Source organism: Cygnus atratus, chromosome 14 (genome assembly GCF_013377495.2).
Source record: "Cygnus atratus isolate AKBS03 ecotype Queensland, Australia chromosome 14, CAtr_DNAZoo_HiC_assembly, whole genome shotgun sequence".
NCBI classification, from domain to species: domain Eukaryota; kingdom Metazoa; phylum Chordata; class Aves; order Anseriformes; family Anatidae; genus Cygnus; species Cygnus atratus.
This window is the reverse complement of record NC_066375.1, coordinates 14,173,182-14,192,716: the sequence shown is the minus strand read 5'-3', so window position 1 is coordinate 14,192,716 and position 19,535 is coordinate 14,173,182. Positions and strand designations below refer to the sequence as shown.

The following is a 19,535-nucleotide window of genomic DNA, read 5'->3' as shown; positions in this document are numbered from 1 at the left end:
CCTTGCAAAATCATTTCTCTGTTTTCTTTTTCAAATATACCGTGTTGTTAGCCGGCACTAGTTTTTAAGATATGTTTTTTGGTTAATTTGTTAGAATGAATAAACAAAAAAAAAATCAGGTTTTCCTTATATGAGAAGATAAGAGGTAAAGTTTTAGAATTTACTGTTAAACTTCTATTATCCATGTACTTAATTTGTACTTAACTGCTTTAAACTTTCTTTTAACGTTATAGAAAAATATAAATGTAATTATGGTGGTGCTTCAAGCCCACTTGTCTTACGGTACCTGATACCTTTTTTTCCTTTTAATTTCAATCAGCCTTTACCATCCTTTCTGCCCTTCCGAGAAAGCTACCTTATCATTGGTCATCCATTTATCTCAGCTGTTGGCATCCAGTTTCTAATCCTTGCTTAGTCAGCCACAATGGTTGTTTTCAACCTGCTTCATTCCAAAGTAAGGTCTACAAAACACTTTATTAAGAAACCTTTAGCTTTCAGATACAGCTTTTATGGTGTGTATATGAAAATCATAAAATTCTCAGCCCTAAAGTAATGAAGAGCCCTAAAGCTCTTGCACATACAGACCAGACAGCATCTTCTGGCTCATGCGAGAAGTTAATTAGGCATTGTAAAAGGAAATTTCAGGACAGTGCAAATTTAGGGTGTAAATTAAGCAGTGGAGTCACAGGGTTTGTTGAAACCTGTGTCCAAACACCTGTTGCCGCCTTAGTTAAATGATGCTTATCGTGAAAAGTAGTTGAGGATGTGTGGCATCTATTTGGAGATGTGTGGCATAGAAAGAAATGAAACGATGATAAGAGCTTTCTCTCACGATTTCCTTTCCTGTCCTCCTTAACTGTTTTGCTATGGAAAGATGTTTTACTCACAACAGATTTAAGTAGCAAGAGGAAAAATGTCCTTGATTTCCTTCAAAATAATAACTTTAAATCACCTATCAACTAAAATTGGAAGAAAGGTGTTGAGGTCACCTGTGAAGTAAAATTGGAAGAAAGATGTGGAGGTGGGAGAAAACCTCCAAACAATGTGTATGTGTATAATTATATATATTTATTTAAATATTTAATATTTTATTTCCAATTTGCTTTTAAAATACATCCATATTGTCATCAGTGTCTGAAAGGGTCACAGCAGTATCCTTCCACTATTTTGGTGAGAACTTTAGAGAAACTGTTCAAGTTTTCTGTGAGTGATTGTCAGTATTTATTCCAGGATTGGACTCACCGCAAAATGAACATGAAAGAGCCCCCAGCGCAGTCAGCTAAGTCAGCCTCTTAAAGCAGGGATTTCAAATAATCCAGCTGGCTCTGTGCTGGCACAGATGGGCAGCACTGTTCTGACCAGCACGGCTCAGCTGTGGGCCTTGTAATAAATGTCCTAGGTTAGCGCTATTTCAGATTGCTACAGCTATTTCTGAAGTGGTCGCTGGTTTACACTCTGGGAAGGTTTTACTGACCACTATAAGTATTTCACAATTAGTCACCTTTGAATAACTGCTATTAACACTTTCAGCATTTATCACCATTTACCACCAGTTCATGAAATTACTGTTCCAGTGGATAGAATAGATGCGGCTCTTGGAGATGTGTTGCAAGGATTCATTAGTTCAGTTCTGTATGATCCTTTGAACATACAAATCCTTATAAAAATACTGATATTCAGAGATTTTTCATTAATTTCAAATGCCTTTCTGAAAATCTTAAAACCTATGTTGTGCTTTAAAGGAAAACTTTAATCCATAATACTCTGGCTTTTTTAAATCTATATTTCTCTTCTAAGCATATGTAATCTTGGCAGACGTATGAGGAAAGATAAACAAGTAAACCAAGTGACAATCATAAAATGTAGTACAGTGTTCCTGAGCAGTATTTCCAGCCCCACGTTCGGAAAAGTGTGATTCTGCTGTACCATAAGTGCAAGTAACATAAAATTTTGAAAGCGATAGTTGAGATTCTCACATGCAGCATGATTTTATGGTGGAAGCATTAGTGAACAAGCAGAAGATGCACAGTAAATATCAAGAGATGACAACAGAAAGCGTTTGCTATTTATCTTATCAAGTCAGCCAAACCTCTTGTATGCGCCTGCAGGTCATAGGGAGCTCCTCAAAGTTGATCAAAAAGACTTTTGAAACTCAGGGTAGATTTGATTGTAATCTAAACTACAATAATTACCTTTTTTTAACTAAGAGAAGCACAGAGTGACTAGATGAGACAGAGGGGAAAAAACAGAAGCAAACATATTTCTTTCATCACGCTGTCCTTGTGGAAAGCTCCTTCCTTTCTGTCTCCCTTTCAGTTAATCCACTGACATAGGAGGTTGCCACAAAGTCTGCCCAGCCTCCTCTTATCACTGGGAAGGTCTTTCCGTCACCTGGAGGCCTGTCTGTGTTTGCTCATCTTGGCAATCCCTGCCTGAACACCGGGCTTGTTACCTCTTTGCTCATTACCTCTCACTTCTCCTGCTCACCTTGCCCTGGGTGGTGAGAGCTCCTCTCCCGTAGCTCAGCAGCTCTCCAGGGTGAGATTTGGCCCTCGCCTTCAGAGAGTGATTCCTAGCCTGATCGCTCTGCTTTCGTAAAAGAATCTGATGTACAAACCATAAATGAAAATATGGCGTAATTGTATTGTGCTTCCATGGGTCAGCAAAATTAAAGTTCATTTTAGAACTGGAATTTTTCTTCTCCCTCACTTCTGGTGTTGTACAGAAAGTGCTAGTAAAAGTATTTAGAATGATGGAATATCCCAAGTCGGAAGGGACCCACAAGGATCATCAAGTCCAACTCCTGGCTCCACACAGGTCAACCCAAAAATCAGAATTCAGGCCATATGACTGAGCGCATAGACCAAGATATTTAACAATTATGTTCAGAAATTTCACTAGCACCAAACTAAACAAGAAGAAACTTTCCAGTTATGGGTTGGGTATGGTGGGGGTCTTCTTGCTATATAAACCTATAGACACATAAAAAGTTGGTATGAAATACGTCCTGCCAACACTTGGACAGGGAATTTGTAACTGAAGTAGGGTGGCATCAGATGATTTTACTCACCAGCATCAGAGCACAGTGCACTGGTGGATATTGTTGATTTTTCCTAAGTCTGGACTACACTGATCAAAGCAGTTTGGGGTAATGTAAATGTGACCTTTTTAAAGTTATGAAAATCTAGAATTTATGTACGGATTTGTTCTGTTCAAACACGGGATTGTTGTTTAAATTGGAATAACTTTCTTAAACAAACATCTTGTAGCATGTCACTTTCTGTCCATCTTAAATTTTGCCAAATTTTGCAATGTCTGTTTATGTACACCTGGCATCTCCATTTACCTCATTTGTCTTCTGTAAGATAGGTGCTTGGGCTGAAAATAAAGGGGAGAGGAGCAGGATAGGACTGTTTCTGGGGCGTGCATGTGAGCATGGCTGCTGAAATCTATTTCTAACTCTCATCCAAAGCACACGCATTTTTTTTCTCCTGTAGACATGTGTTCAATGAGCTCATTTTTGAATGGAGAGCAGCAAAAATCTAAAATGCCTATTTTAAAAATATACTAACCATTGTCAGTTGCCACTGAATAAAAGTACAAAATCTTTGTCTTTCTGAAAATTTACCCAGCAACGATACAGTGCAGAAGACAATTCTAAGATGTCTTCACAAATGCTATATGTTCAAAAGATGTAAACCCTGGCATAGGATGCAAAAGGCACTTAGGTAGTCAATTAGCCTTGTTAGGGCTCTGCAGCTGCTTGGCAAAGGGTGTTGTGTGTTGTCCGTTATGGCTACAGCCAGGCCGACTGAGTGAGTGATTTAAAATAAACAACTGAGGGAAGGAAATTGAAAGGAGTAGGAAGATTGTAGTCCACCATTCTTCATCCCCAATATATTTCACTTTTAATTCTGTATGTACAAGTCCCCTTACTATGTGTTTTTGAACTCCCAGTGGTGGTATAGGAATGATGTTTCAGTACATCTTGGGACCATCTATTTTTGTTTTGTGGTTTCCTTACATTTTAGTAAACCTCTTGCCTTTCATTATAGGAGACCAACATAAAAATAATATTTTCAATATGCTGTTTTTATTTATCTACATTCTGTCATGATATACTTTGATGTAAGTTTTTAATTTTGCTTCAGCTTTCAGCTGTTGTAGCAGTTACTGCTCAAGGTCAGCAATGAGGTTAGCCACAGTAGCACAAAACAATTTCCTGTTCTCACAGCCCAGGTAGCATTTGGATGTGGATTAAATTTTACCACATTTTCCAGTAGCCAGACACGATTATTTCTAATGAGCTTTAAATTGCTTCTAGAACATGTATTTCAGAACTTAGCGTGGTAATCCATTCAGTGCTAGCAACTTCATAATGTAGCAGTTCTTCTTCAAAATTTTGCTTAAACTGATCGGTGCTTTATAACAGGTATTTTTAATCAGTAGATTTGCTTAAAAGTGAAGTGGTCACTGTTCTCGGTGGCTGTTCCTCTGCTGTCCTCCCTTCTGCAGTACTGGTTCCATAATATATTGCTCTTCATTACTGACTCAGAGTTCATAATCTGTTTCTTTTGGCAAATTTATCTTGGCACTATTCATGCTTGTTGTGCTGATTTGAGAGGTTTTATGCATGTTTTGTTGCTGTGGAAGCCTTAACAAACTAGTTTTTGAAGCTTGCTCTCATCTTTATGATTCAAGTTTTCCTTTAGTTTTCTGTATGTGGCCACTTCTTTATACTACCCTAGCATTCTGAATGCCTGGGAAGCATCCATTCAAAACCCATCTTTATGGGACAGTAATGAATAATAGTAAGTATGAGAGGGGAAAAGGCAAAACAACAACAACAAAAAAACAATGCCTTTCCTCTATAAATATGGTAAGTTTTCACAACCTTTATTTAGTCTTACCAAAGTGTTGTGTTTTTTGTTTTTGTTTTTGTTTTAACTTAATCCAATTCACACTTTAAAACATTATTTAGTTGTATTATTACAAATACTGCTTATTGGACTGAATTCTAGAACAAACCCTGCTTAAATGGAACTCAGCCATAAGGAAATCATATCTGTATTATAGCTCCTACTGTAAAAGCAATTAAGCAAGAGAACTGAAAGGGAAGCTGCCTGTCCTGACATGCTCCCACATCTAGGAGGGAGTGAGGGAATGAGCTGTGCAAAGAGCTCTGGTGCATATTGCCTGTGGGATTCTGAGGCATGGTGATGTTATCTTCGGTCAGAGCATCCCAAGATGTTGTTTTAGCTGCCTTTGTATTCCTTCTATGCATGCACTCCTTTTTTCCTACAGCTCCTTTGTTTATTTACCGAGGATTCTTTCAGTAATGTGTAAATTATCAGCCAAATTCAAACCCTTATTTCCTATCTGCCAGTTTTACCCAATATCTTTAAAAATCCTTTTCTTATTCCTGCAAGAATTTAGTATCACCTCAGAGGCTGAAATAGTTTATAATTTTTTGTCAGTGACATATTGCTGTCAAATGCAGGACAAAAGGTTAAATTAGAAGAGATTCTTAATAATTCTGAAAGTTGGGTATTTTTAAGAATCTGTAAGATTCAGTTTCTCCTATATAAAAAATAATTTGGTGTAATTTGGATTTGTTTGTTTTTTAATACTCAGTCATAACACTGAAACTTCACTAATTAGTCTCTGCAGAGATCTACATTTTGACAGGTGCCATGAATTTCAAATACAATTTAAAAGTTCTGCATATCAAAGGTCATTTTTATGTTGATTTAGTTTCTTTAAATCATTTAAATCTTCATTTAAATCAGTTTATAAAATTGTATTCCAGTCCTCCACTACAAAGATTATAAATGTAAACGTATCCTCAGTAGCTGAGGAGTTGTTCTTGACCTGATTCCAAGTACCTCCATAAATTAGTTTATGTTCAGTAGTGTCTATGGTGCGTGAAAATATTCCCCTGAAGCTCCTGCTAAACGTTACAAGTAGACCATTCTTCCTTTTTATCTGGTCAGGCATAGCACCGTACTTCATATTTTTTTCAATAACTAATGCTAAAGCACTCGTCTTCGTTGCAGCACAGCATCCATTGACTCACAGGCTGATGGCTTGGGGCACTGGTAACAGGGACCGCAAGGTCTTTCACCTCTGCTGCTAATTTGAAATCAGCTGTTCCTACTCTTAGGCCCTTTTAAAATCAGTCCATGAACACAGAACAGTTCTCTGTGGACTCTGTCCACTTGCACAAAACAGCTTTTAATCTTGGACTAGTCACAAATTCTTCTCAGTGTTTTCATTAGAGGGGCTGGGCACTGAATTCCTCCCTGCCATGGCTCCCCAGGGTGAGGTAGTGTGAGGGGCTGGGGTTTGTGCCTTCCTAAATTGAATGTATTATGCTGAGAAATGGATTTAAGATTATAATTATAAGGTGATTTTTTTCTGGTCAAGTAATAAAAACGCTAGAAGATCAACAGTACAGTGTAACTCCTAGAATTCATGTTCCCAGGCTAAGGGATTCCTAGTTTTTTTCAATTTCTTTTCTCATCATTCCATTTTTTCCATTGGCTTCCAATTAATTTCCATATTAAGTACATAATTGCCTTGTTGACAACTACTAAGCTCTTTCCATCTGTTGCATATTACACTGAGCACTTGAAGGAGCTGTGATTTCATGGTGTCGTGCTTGGAGAGCACAGCTATTAACTCTGGGCTGGTACCTTCTTGGATGGAGAACTTCTGTGCTTCGGTGTTACTAAAGTAAAGCTTTTCAACAGAAAGTTTAATAGTGGAGAAAACCAGATAAGGTAGCTTACAGCATGCTTACTTTTTTGACTTTTGTCGCAATAATTGTACTCTATTTATATGTAGTGGCTTTCAAAAATAGTGTGTACCTTTCCACTTCATCTCACAGGCTGATTGATTCATTGGTTGATTTTATAGAATCTGAAATTCACTGATATTCTCAGTAACTAGATAGGTCGTGTCAAAGAGAATAATGCTAATTAAGATGACCCGGCTGGGATATCTTAAACTGGGCACTTGTGGGAAGCTAAATGGATTTTATTTTCATTTTATATAAGTGTAATCAGTAATGTAAAGTATTACAATAAGTGAATATTCAAGTACACTGAAAGACATTCTTCTTTCCTGCTGTCTTATTTTTCAAAAGGGATCGTTTGGATACATGTCATTTGTAGTATAACAGAGATTTAAGGCTGTCTGGGAGGAATTTCTATCTGGTAGCAGTCACTGGAATTGCAGCTTCGTCCCCACTTGCATCATATTCATGTCTGTAACTTTCAGGGTAGTAGGGATGCTTATATATGACCATTTAAAGTATCAAAAACAGTCTGTATTTTCATGCATAAATATTAATTGTTTTTAAATTGAGGCCTCAATTTTGATTGCAAGTGACCATCTTTCCTAGCAAAATATTTGATTCTTCTCCTACCTTCCATAATTCTGTGATGCCATTCCTACTTCTTCGACACCCCAGCTACTACTTCAAAGTAATCCCCGATTGTACTCCCAGTCTTTTAAGTCTGCTCTTCCTTCGCAACCTGATGGATAAAATGCTTTGTACTTGCTGAAGTGGTGAAGAACATTAATGTTTTAAATGGTATCATGTTACTTTCTCTTCCTATTCGCATGAACAATAGCAAACACATGATGCTTTGATGTGCTGTGTTTAGAAACAAGGCTTATCCCCTCATTTTTCTAATTATATGAGGTAAATTTCTAATTGTCACTAATCAATAATATTAAGAAAAATAATTAAAATAAGGCAGGTAAGTAGAGGTGAATATCAGTATGGGTATCTATGGGGAGAGGCAGTTAAGTATCGAGCCTTAGTATGTATTAACAGTGCTATGCAACCTGAGATATGCGTCGTGTGATGTCAGGCAAGTTTTCAGGGGTATATTTGATTTGCCTATGACAGAAGCAAAACTGAGTCACCACAAATACTTCCCTCATCTGGCAATGTTTGGAATTCTGAACAATTAATGGTGCAGGTCACCTGTGTGCTCCTTGTTCTGAGGTGTCCTAAAAGCCGTGACAGCTAGGTCAGATGCTGAAAGCAGGTGAGTTGAGCATCTGATCTGCAGAGTTGTGTGCATTCATTTGTAGGAATGCTTTTAAAAATGCAAGGTTTTGTGTTACTTTCATCTGGTTAAAATTAACAAGAATCATCTCCTGTTGAGTAGTAACAGAGTGAAGACCAGGTTGGGTTTTTTTGCCTGCCAGGCTTGTCAAGGTTAACATCAGATGGGGTCAACCTAGCAAGACTATTCAATGGTAGAACTGAAGCACTTAATCTTTCCTGTGTTCATTCTACTATTGCAGCTCTGTTTCATTAATTTCCTAATGTTTTTTAAAATAATAATAATACATTTTTGTCATGAAGACAGCCTAACTCTAGGGTGCTATGAAGATAAGTATTAAATTATTACAAGATCCTTTAAAAAAACTTGGTAATGAGGCCTTGTACAGAGGATTGCAGTGGGACCTGCTGCGCTGCTGCAGAGTGGATCCAAAAGTCACTATTGCCTGGTAATAGCAACAGCAAATATTTACAGTTAGCTGTTATTTTTACAGTATAAACATGGATTTTAATTAAAAAATCATTCCCATCTGTGACTGGTAAAATAGAGGCTTTTGTAATGGACATATTTGTTTTCTGAGGGATGTATTTACTGTGTGTATACATCAGCAACTATCCCAAGAGATCATCATGCTAATGGATCAAAACCAGGCTTTGCTGCAGCATGAGAAACTATAAAACCGTGTGTTGCAACTCTGTTCAGATTAAGGAATTCATGCTGATAGACTCAGTCACGGTCTGGATGTAAATCTACGATGGCAATTCCACGGCTTATATTTTAATTTTTGCATACTAATTCCTTGGTGGCTTTTAAGCTCTAGTCACGGTTATTTAAGAGATCTTTTACGCCAAATGAAGAAACCAATATAATTCTGAATAGTAATGAAAATAAAGACCAAAAATGAGTTTAGATAGTGCCATCAAAATATTTTATATTTGCAGCTGCTTATTTAAGTTTCTCTCTTTCTTTTTATGAAAACAGGTAATCAGATCCTCTCTCTTGGGACTTTGTCAAAAGATCAGGTTTATCCGTTGAAACTCAAGGGCATTTCCATCTGTTACTCTGCACTCAAATCTGCCTTATGTGGAAATTATGTCAGCTTTGGCGTCTTCAAGTTGTACGGGGACAACCACTTTGACAATGTACTTCAGGCCTTTGTCAAAATGCTGCTTTCAGTATCCCACAGTGACTTGCTAGTAAGCAATTACTCATCTTGGGAGTCTTTACGTAAAATATGAAATAACACCACCACAGGCTTTGTATTGTTATAATGAGACAGAGGGATCTAGAACAGCTCAAATGCAGTTTTCAGTTCAATTACTTGGATCTATTTATATAGCGACATCCAAAATACAGGTGTGATAGAACTGCCGTATGAAATTGGAGCTTTTCCAGAATTTTCGTTAAGCTCTTATTGAAAAAGGAGAAATGTAAAATTTTGTTCCTTTCTATACTTCAAAACCTATTTAGGTTGCCGGCGTGCATTGCAACACGTCCTCACGTATTCAGCCGCTCTGCAATTAGTTTCAATCTGTAAATTGTCACTATGTATTTTCCATAGAATTTAAAACTTTAAAGTACACCGTGTTCCCACATCTCTGTGGGAAGACAGCAGATCTTGTGCAATATCAGCCTTAATTTGAATTGAGGCATTTTTGTTCAGAACTGTCATTTTCTTGCAGGAAGGGACAAATTCTGGATAGTTAATACCCAAACTTGTGCCTGTCACAAAAAGTCCTTAGAACTGGAAAAGTTTCTCTCAGTGAAAACCAGTTTTTTGGTTGTATAGTAAATACTACATATTTGGCACGTTCCTAGCCATCCAAAAATACATGCTTTTAAATAAGGGTCCCTAAGAGTAAGTTATCTAGTTGTGCCAGTCAGGCAAGTGCCTTTTCCTGTGCAAAGCCTGTTACAGGAAATAATTTAAGCACAAAATGTGCATCTCTGAGATGATTTGGGGAAATCTGTGATAAACCTCAGTAAGATTTCCTGCAGAAAGTAAGATACAGGCACCAATCCTGTCTAACTGACCTTCTAAACAGGATGTTACACTACTTTTACTAGACTGAATGCTGTGTAGAGTGTCAAAGTATGACAGTATTATTCAGAACTTGTTTTAAACTAATAGAGTTTATATCCTATGGTAAATTTGAAAAGTTAAAAACTACCAAAGACAAGAAAACATCTTGTTTCTCTAAATGTTCTGATTTAACAGATAAATTAGAATTTATCACATCATAAAAATACGATCATCTTCTGTCATCTGTTAATGTAATTAACATTAGTTAATCATAATATCCATATCAATGTATATCTTTTTTTTCCCCCCAGCAATATCGAAAACTAAGCCAGTCTTATTACCCACTTTTGGAATGTGTGACCCAGGATCACATGAGTTTCATTACCAGTTTAGAGCCTCGTGTCCTAATCTATATCCTTACTTCAATATCTGAAGGACTTACTGCAATAGGTAAGCGTTGCTTGCATACAGCTGAAGAAGGAATTGAAGGAATATGTAGTTGAAGTTTATTTGTAATTTTTAAAGTAAATGGGGAGATTTTCGAAGAAGCTCAGACCTTACTAGGACACTCATTCATACCTTAAAAAATAAAAATCAAGTGACAGTGGAAGATGCTGGGTTTTGAACATTTTAAGACTCTTCGGTTAAGGGAGCTAAGTTCTTTTGAATATCTAACCTGTAGGTTTGTGCAGGTAATATTTTAAAATGATCTTTTCTTACAAACCAGAACTAGTAAAATTATTCATTTGCCTCCATTAGAATTGTACTGGAAATTCATGCATTTGTTCCTCAGAAGTAAAATATATTAGTACGTCTACAGGAATCTGCCAGGTTTTGTTTTATTTGCTCGACATAGCTGTTGTATGTTAACAACAAGCTGTTGTATGTTGTACATGCTTATTCTGCACAGCTGTGATATGATTGAAGAAATTTCAGGATACCTTTATAAGTAGAAAAAAGAAACTAGATTTTTAATTATTCAGTACTTCCTGAATGCAATTCAGAGTGGAATCAGTGTAACAGAAGCATACCTGGAGTAACAATGAAAATGCACCGCTTTGATTGCAGTTCATTTTATTCTCTTGCACAATTTAATATACAATTTTTAACCAGATGACTGTTTAAACATTTGGGGGGTTGATGGGTTTTCTTTTTTGATAGCTTAAATTCATTTGGAATATGGAAGAGGAGACAGGGCATTTGGGAGAAGAAAAATAAAACATGCAGTTATATCCTGATGACCTTGGAATACCATGCAGTTATATGGTTTTTGACTAAGAAGCTGTTTAAAACCCTACAGTAGTATGTATTGATTAGGGTGGTTATTAAGGAAAAAAAAATAGGAATGTATAACATTAGTGTGTATGGATGTTATTCCATAATAGCTGCTGTTTCTCATTACTGCCAAGTGTCAGTCAGGCCCCACAGGAATGCATGAATGCACCAAGGTTCACAAAGCATTTGCTATGTTAAACACATTCAGCAGTTTTTGCTGCAAGATGGAAACCGCTCTTAGAAAGAGAATGGGTAGTAAATAGCTAAGCAACAGTAGTAAAGTAGTATTCAGGTCACTTTATTATATAATGCTGAAATCCATCTTCTCCCAGATATTTTGAGTGCTTTGTCACCTGTAATGATGGTACAGCAGTTTCTGCCTATCGGCTGGCTCTGCTGCGAGCCTGCCTGTTGATTGTTTGCAAATGGATATGTTGTACTCAATGCTAGCTTGACTGACAGCTACTAGTTTAGTAAGCTCTGTTCCTGATCTCTGGTATTATTCCACATTACATCTCTTCCATTTGAGGTATTGGATGTATTCATTTTAATAATTCACTAGCATACCAAGTTTACTTTAACCATCTCTTTGAAACCCAATTTGAATTCATGTAAAAGAGAGAGAAGAAAATTTAAAAGCTATATAAGCTTCAGCTTTCATGTGTTATGTTTATTTTCCACTCTCAAAAAGTGTTGAGGAAGAGTAGGAAAAGTGTGTATTTCCAATTGTAGTTTACAAGTCTTGTGTTTTAGGTATTTGGGAGTTGTGTCATGAGGAATTACTAAGTTTTAGGAAAGAAAATGTTTTCTTGTGAGACTTCTATTTGGTGAAATTCCTGATTTTCTAATCAGAAGAGTATCAACAAAAAAACCTCACTTTTTTCACTTTTTATAAACCATATACTTGCTTAGCCAATAAGATTTTTTCATCTTAAGTACCTAAAAACAAGTGCAAATGTACAAGACCAAAATAAAGTGTTTAGGTTTTTTTTTTTTTAACTTCACTGACAGCTTGATGCAGTCCATCAAAAGCTATTATGCTTACTTTTTCTTTTTTTTCTACATTTACTCTGATTCCTCCAAAGTCATTTTTCAGCCTTTGAGACTTGCGAGATCTGTCTAAGACCGGGCCGTTTCCACATTGCCCAGAGAGGATGTGGAATCTCCATCCTTGAAAATATTCCAAGATAATGAGCAGGGCTCTGAGCAACCTGTGTGATGTTGACCCTGTTTTGAGCAGGAGCTTGGACTGGAGGGTTGGTTCTGTTTGGTTTCTGCCACCACCTGTAGGATCCCACTGGTATTTTCCCTAGATTTTCTACTTTCATTCTGTAGCTTTCTAAAATATTTTTTTTCTGTCTAAATGCCTATGCAGCCCTTAATCTCTGTGAACATTTCTTGCACATTAAAAGTAATAAGTACTTACCGTAGTTAGTCAGCTAGAAAATGCTTCTTATTTTTTTTTTACTTATGTTGAAGTAATAGTGATAATTTTTCCTCAATACCACGTTTCTTAATTCTGCAGATATCAAAAAATGATACCGATGTAGGCCTTTATATTCCTCATTTATGTTCTAAAAGTTTTATTTATGTATTGAATAATTTTCCACACTCTTATAATGCCATGTCCAGATGAACTACTTTTTGCTGGGTTTGTAGCTCTTAACTTACAGGTCTTTTAATCATCTCCAGAGTTCGTTACCTCTCCGTGCATTTTCTTAAACTGGTTCTTCTAAATCTTTTATCCCTTCTAAAGTTTTGGTATTTGGGCATTACCAATTGTCAGGCAGTGAAATAAAAATTTGTTTCTTCTGTGTTAGTTGGTCACATGCATCCTTCTGCCCTTAGTAAATGGGTAAGTATACCCAAGTGTTGCCTCTTTCACTGAATTACATCAGTGCCACAAGAACACTGTCAGAATAATAGGGCTCAGGGCTGTGAACCATCTGAGGGGGAATTGTGTTTTAAACTGATTAGAACATATAAGTCATTTTCAGAAATGTTTATAAAAATGAAATAGCTGGCTTTTTATTTTAAAAATTAAATACTGGGAGATTACTTCTGTTTGACAGAAAAAAAGCATCTGTTTTTTCTCTATTCTCTTCACATGTGTGAAACATTTGAGATTTTCATTGTTGTCAGCTGTAAGAGAAACATTCCCCAAATCCTTATTTCTTAGGAGTGTTCATTCTGAGTAAATACCTTGCTTGATTCCACACTTTATAAATACCATGGAAGAATATGTATTCCTTTGGAAGCCCCTAGCTGTAAATCAGCTGTAATGGAAGCCCTCATCTAAGCTTTTATTGTGAGGATAAACACTCCAATAGTTCTCTTCTAAAGTGTTTACCTGGCTTTTTCACAGCTGACTCAGTGGATCAGAGTCTTTTAATGTAGTCTGCCTGGCATGTTGTCACTAATCTCTGCAAAGCTTTTCTAATTCTCGTATGATTAATAGTGTACTATGCTATTCATTGAGGAAAAAGTAAAACATTTTTTCTGTCTTGCTGCCTAATTTAGATGTTAAATTGCTAAATCGTTTTACTTTCTAGGTTTAGTCTCAAAGGCAAATAATGCTGGTATTGAACTGTAAGCGATTGATGGACAGGGAAAATACCACTTAACTCCCTCTCCTTACCTTTATGTGGAAAACAAAACAAAATCTTTTAATTTGCAGAGATTCAGGAAGGTCATTAAACCGTTCAGAAATAATTCCCCTCCAGCATGCTGATGTCATATTGTTTAGACCAAAAGTTGTTTGGTTTCTTTGTTGGCTTTTTCGTAATAATATAACTCGTTCTAGCATACAAGCTCTACTGCCACTTATTTGAGCTAATGGCTAATTGGAATTGCATATGTAATGCGAAAACGTGGAGATGGAAAAAAAAGTTCAGATAAAGTCAGCACTGAACACATTAAATGAATGCATGCTGGCAAAGAAGAAATGAAATAATTAAAAGAGGCAGCTGAACGTGATGGTGACTGGCACCAGGGTTGTCGCCCTTGTCCCCTCCCCACCACCAGCACCTATCCAGCCCTGGGAGCTCAGTTCTGCTGGGCAGAGCTGCGGACCTGCTGCTGGATTCCTACTGCTGGATCCCTGCTGCCCACCCGGAGCTGCTCCTGGCTTCTGCCGCAGCCACGGCCTGCTTGCTTCACAGTCCAGATGATTAGTTCACAGGTGGTGGAGCTGAGCTGACCAGAAACGAGAAGTGTGGTTTGACTGCATTTGTCCTGATTATCCCAAGCTTTTACCTCCATGTCTTTTATTATTCTATCTTATTATGTCTTCTCCATCCATTTCTTCTGTTCACAGCCCAGAAATGGTAGCTCCTTGTTGCACTTGTTCATTCTATTTATTTGGTTGCCTGGCTTGTCTCACTAAGATTTAGTGAGCACGCTAGCCTGCTCCAGCATGAGGTTCCTCATGCCCAGAAGAGTCATTCAAGGGAGTTTGCTTGACGCTCCCTGTCTGTTATATCCTTGCAATCAAAAGGAAAAATGAGTATAGGGAAGCATATTTGATATATAGTTATGGGCAAATTTAAGTAGCTCTTAACACTCATATCAGATTCTCATGAGCAAATGATAGCATAGACCTGTCTGCTGTCCTGCTAAAATCACTTACTGTCGAATGTAAAATATCTACTTGTACAGTATCAGCATGTTTAGAACTACTGCTGTTTTGTAAACTGATGATAGTGATTTACTTTGTATTATTCAATTTAAAAAGAAATAGAGTTAAGCACTGGTTTAGAAATACAGCAGAGCCCTCCTATGAAATATGTATTTTCAAATCTCTCACTTGTTGTTATTGATGGTGATTCAATTCCACTATGAATTGCATTTCTAGTTTATATGCAGGACTGTTTTGGTTGAGAACATGATGAGTGCCAGGTTCTGCAGTCTTTACTTTGGCAAGACTCATAACTTTGAACTCGGCTTTCTGCAGGCAACATTTTTTAGGACTCGGCTCTGCTGAATGCAGTCCTGGGATGCCCAGGGTCAGTCTGAGACTGAGTCGGGACGCTGCAGCTTGTTCCTGGGATCTGATAGACCACGTTCAGCTCCTCCTGCTAAGTCACCTGGCACCTCTGGAAGATCAAGTCTTAGGAGACCTTTTGTAGCTTCTTCACTAGCAACTGCTTCTTCAGCGTTTATTTCAAACTGCTAGCAAAATACAATTAGTTTTTAGATGGCAAAGAGTTAATAATGCTGGCACAGAGCTTAAGGAGTTAAAACAGACACAGATCAAAATACTTCAGTGTCTAGAGGGATGTGTTTAAATGAACACTGCAAGGTTGGCAGGCCTCCAAATTAGCATAGTTTAAAGAATTCAAGGTACATTTAATTGGATCCTTCTAATCCCTTTTCCCTCAGAATGAGCATTTTAACAGTTTAATTCCTTTTGCAACCCCCACACATCTCTTACTCCAGTGGCCCATCTAAAATAAATGCTGTGAACTATAAAAGGCCTAGACAACTACTAGCTGAAGTCATTGGAAGCTGGATGAAGGCCGAAATCCACACGTTTGGATTTGGTTTTGCAGTTGCAGGGAATATCAGTTCCAGTTAAACCTTGCACCCAGCGTGTCAAACCCCTGCAAGTATGCAAAGAGCTTTAGCTGGTGGTGGTGTGGTGAGGAGCTGGAGGCTCATTAACACTGTGGCTCTCATCAGGAGAGGTGGAGTGGGGAGGTCAGGTGGCAGCCCCCCTTCTTAGGGCCTGGGAGCATCTCGGGGTCAGGGCAGGAGGAGACAGCAGCTGGACAGGAGAAGGGGCTCACCACTGTTTTCAGGAGTAAGATGAGAGGAGAGTGCGTGAGAAACCAGGACCAGTGCACCGTTGCCATCATGCTGATGCACACAAGTGAACAGAATCCTCTTTCACAGCAGCAGCACAGCAGGCAACACCTAGCAACAAAATAACTTACATAAATCAGGCAGACATATTTACTTTGCAAATAGGTTTAAGCTTTTAATCTCCCTTACTTATAGAAACAGTAACTAAAGATATGAAGTGGCTTTTGCTTATGCTTTTCAGCAATGTCCTTCCTTGCTGTCATGACTTTCTGTGTTGGGGATGTTCATTAAGTGTTGGTCAGTGACTGCAGTTGCATTGTTGCCAGCCAGATTTAATATATTTTAACCTGCTTGAATTATTAGTTGTTAACCAAAGGGACCACCAGGCTGATGTGTGGTCACCCTCTTACTACCTGGCATGGCTCTTGTCCATTGTGTGCCATCTGACATTGCCAGTGGGCTGTCTGGGGCAGAGAAGCATTGTGAAATGCTGCTTGGGGAAAAGACTGGGCAACGGCTCTACTTATTTAACCTCACTTTTTTGGTAAATGGATCAAAACAGAATTTTAGTTTTCAGGAATCTGAAAGGTTTAATACCACTGTGTGCTAATAAAGACAGTCTTCAAAGCAGGTCCATTCATACATCAAAAACAGTCTTGTTGATGTATTGATTAGGCTAATGTCAAGCAGATTATTAAAGTTGAGCTCTGAGTACTATAAAATGTCATTATTAGTTATTCTTTTATAGAAACAATTTCAGAACTGTTTCATTTTTTATGCAGATACAATCGTCTCCTCCAGCTGTTGCGCTAGCTTAGACTACATTGTCACATACCTCTTCAAGCACATAGCTAAAGAAGGCAAGAAGACTCTACGATGTAGAGAAATTTCACAGGATGGACAAAGGTTGTTTAATTTCATGCAGCAGAACCCGGAAGTACTACAGCAGGTGAATTGTCAGTCTTTTCTATGGGATATTATTAATTTTATAAATTTTTCTGATTTGTGGACCTTGTGGTACTGAATGCCAGGGTAGCACAGGCTGTTTAGTAACAGAACAAATCTCCCTGGGCTGGTATGCAACCCAGAGTAGGTTCAGCTGTGTTCTCATGACAACCAAAGATTGAAGATATTTTTTGTCATACTGGAAAGCATAGATACTGAACTTGGCTGTACAGTATCTTAAAACTTTGGTTTCTGTTTTTGCTCAAAAAATGCGGTATGCAACATCATCAATAAATTTCTATAGAAAAACGGTGAGGAACGTTCTCTATTGTAGAAGAACAATTTATGGCATTGAACCACAGACTTTGGTAATGAAATGTCTAAATTGAATGGTTGTATGCTATTGAGTGTGAATGTTTACTTTGCAGTAGGTGACTCACAGTTGGATTTTTCAGTTAAAGGTGAATACGATAGAAATTAAATCTCACTTCTGAAAAGGAAGCAGTCGCTGCAGTACTTAGGAAAGATTTCCCCTTCCCAGCTCAGCCAAGTTTATTGTAGCCTGAGTACATTAAGAGGAGATTAGGATGATCTTAGCTACGTTTCTCCACATTTGCTCCATGCCACATTCCCTTAAAATCTCATTAAGCTATTTGAAGATGCATATTTACTAGACTCCTTGGATTCCTAATGCAGTTGTAAAGATGCCATTTCAGGAGACGCGTTCCGCAGGTCTGGAGGCTTTTAATGAAAACGGAAGTTATTAACAAAATGCAAATGATGAGTGTGGTCGTCGTTCTGCTTCCCTAATAGATACGCTGTCATTTGGAAAAAAGCTGGCATACAGTCACCTTCATCACGTGATTATTGTTGTCATTCGTTTACTGGTCTAATTGAAGGTGAAAAGTAACTAATATATTCTTGGCAGTATATTGCATATTGGGAGAATATTAACGATGTTTATTATTGGCATCATTATCAGAATAGGACGATTCCCTTGTCATATTACAAGTGCTCATGTTTTCTCCCCAATAGGGGTTTCACGGACACTAGCAGTGAAGTCAGCGTTTGGATATGTCAAATTACTCAGCACTGCTCCGTGTGCGCTGTGATTTGGGCAGAAAGGACAGAGCAGCAGCCCAGGCGCTGGACTTGGCTGCATCTGTGGCGACCCTAACGTAATACTTTGTCTGTTAATATGCAGTAATCTTTCACTTTACAGCATATGACCAGGCAGTGATCTGTCTTTATTAACTTCAGATTCTGTGGAATATGTTATATTTATTTTGAATGCAGGCTTTCACGTACTCTTTTAAATATTAATGGCCGGTCTCCAGTAGTCAGCATAAATATGATTTGCATTAGCACTAGTCATATCATATTGAGTGCCTCTGATGTCAACTGCTCAGCGGACTAATATCTGACATCATCTCCCGGGGTCACTGACAACTTTGACCTTTATTCTCATGCACAGTTTCTGTAGTCTCAGAAGCTCTTTTGAATTGATTTGAAATTTTGACTCTTCCCTTTATGAGGCAGTAAAATTGATAATTATTCAGATGGGAACTGAGCACTGAGTGAAAAATCAATTCCACCCGCTCTCTGCTGCGTATAAAATTACTTCTGAGTCTGCCGGACTGAACGGATGGCCAAGGTAAAAGCAGCAGGCAGAAATAGTAGAGAGGATTAGCTGGACGAAACTAATAGCCTAAAGGGATGGCTTTTGAGATGAGGGAGTGGGCCGGTTGGGGGTTATTATCAGCAATGATGGGACTCATTGATCATATGTTTACATCAGGTTTCCATTGGGTTATAAATCAGCCCTGAATAGAAACGGAACCCAAGGCCTTGCGTTCTACCAGAGGGACGATGTATTAGATTATTCTCATTTTCACACTCAGATGAAAAGTGAGACATTGATTATTCATCGGCTGGCCATTAAACACTGGTTTTATAGATGATTTGACTATCATGGAAGCTAATGAACAAGGTTGCTGCTTCATAACCAATGGTTTCAGTTTTCAAGACATCTGTGTCGGTTAAGTAATGCATAACCCTATTAAAAGCAATGGGTTACAAATTGCTTAACAGTGCTGAAAAACTAGACCCTAATGACTAATTGTGCTTAGAGTTTAGAGGGGTTTGTCAGCTCTTTAGACTAAACTGATGCAATGATAACTGCAATTATTTACTAGTTAGAACATGGGGTTTTTCCACCTTGGATCTGTAAAAGTAGTTGAATGATGAAAATTTCCAAGGGTGCTCCAGGAATTGCGCTCCTCAGGTCATCCCGGTAGCTGAGGAGCTGCAGCACGGCTCAGCCCCGCCAGCTTTGCTCCTTGCAAGCAGCAGCAACCTCCGAGCTTGCCTGTGAGCGGCCACTGGGGCCTTTCCCCAGGACGCTTCAC

General features: G+C 38.0%; 1 protein-coding gene across 1 annotated transcript in view; it reads left to right on the top strand.

Annotated features, from left to right (window-relative positions):
- The window catches only part of RANBP17 (RAN binding protein 17), a 166,916-nt gene that overhangs the window by 126,487 nt on the left and 20,894 nt on the right, over positions 1–19,535 (top strand). Inside the window, exons 23-25 of the mRNA XM_050713578.1 lie at positions 9,063–9,277; positions 10,416–10,554; positions 16,965–17,131. Of these exons, the coding sequence (XP_050569535.1) occupies positions 9,063–9,277; positions 10,416–10,554; positions 16,965–17,131 (521 nt within the window). The remainder of the gene's footprint in view (positions 1–9,062; positions 9,278–10,415; positions 10,555–16,964; positions 17,132–19,535) is intronic.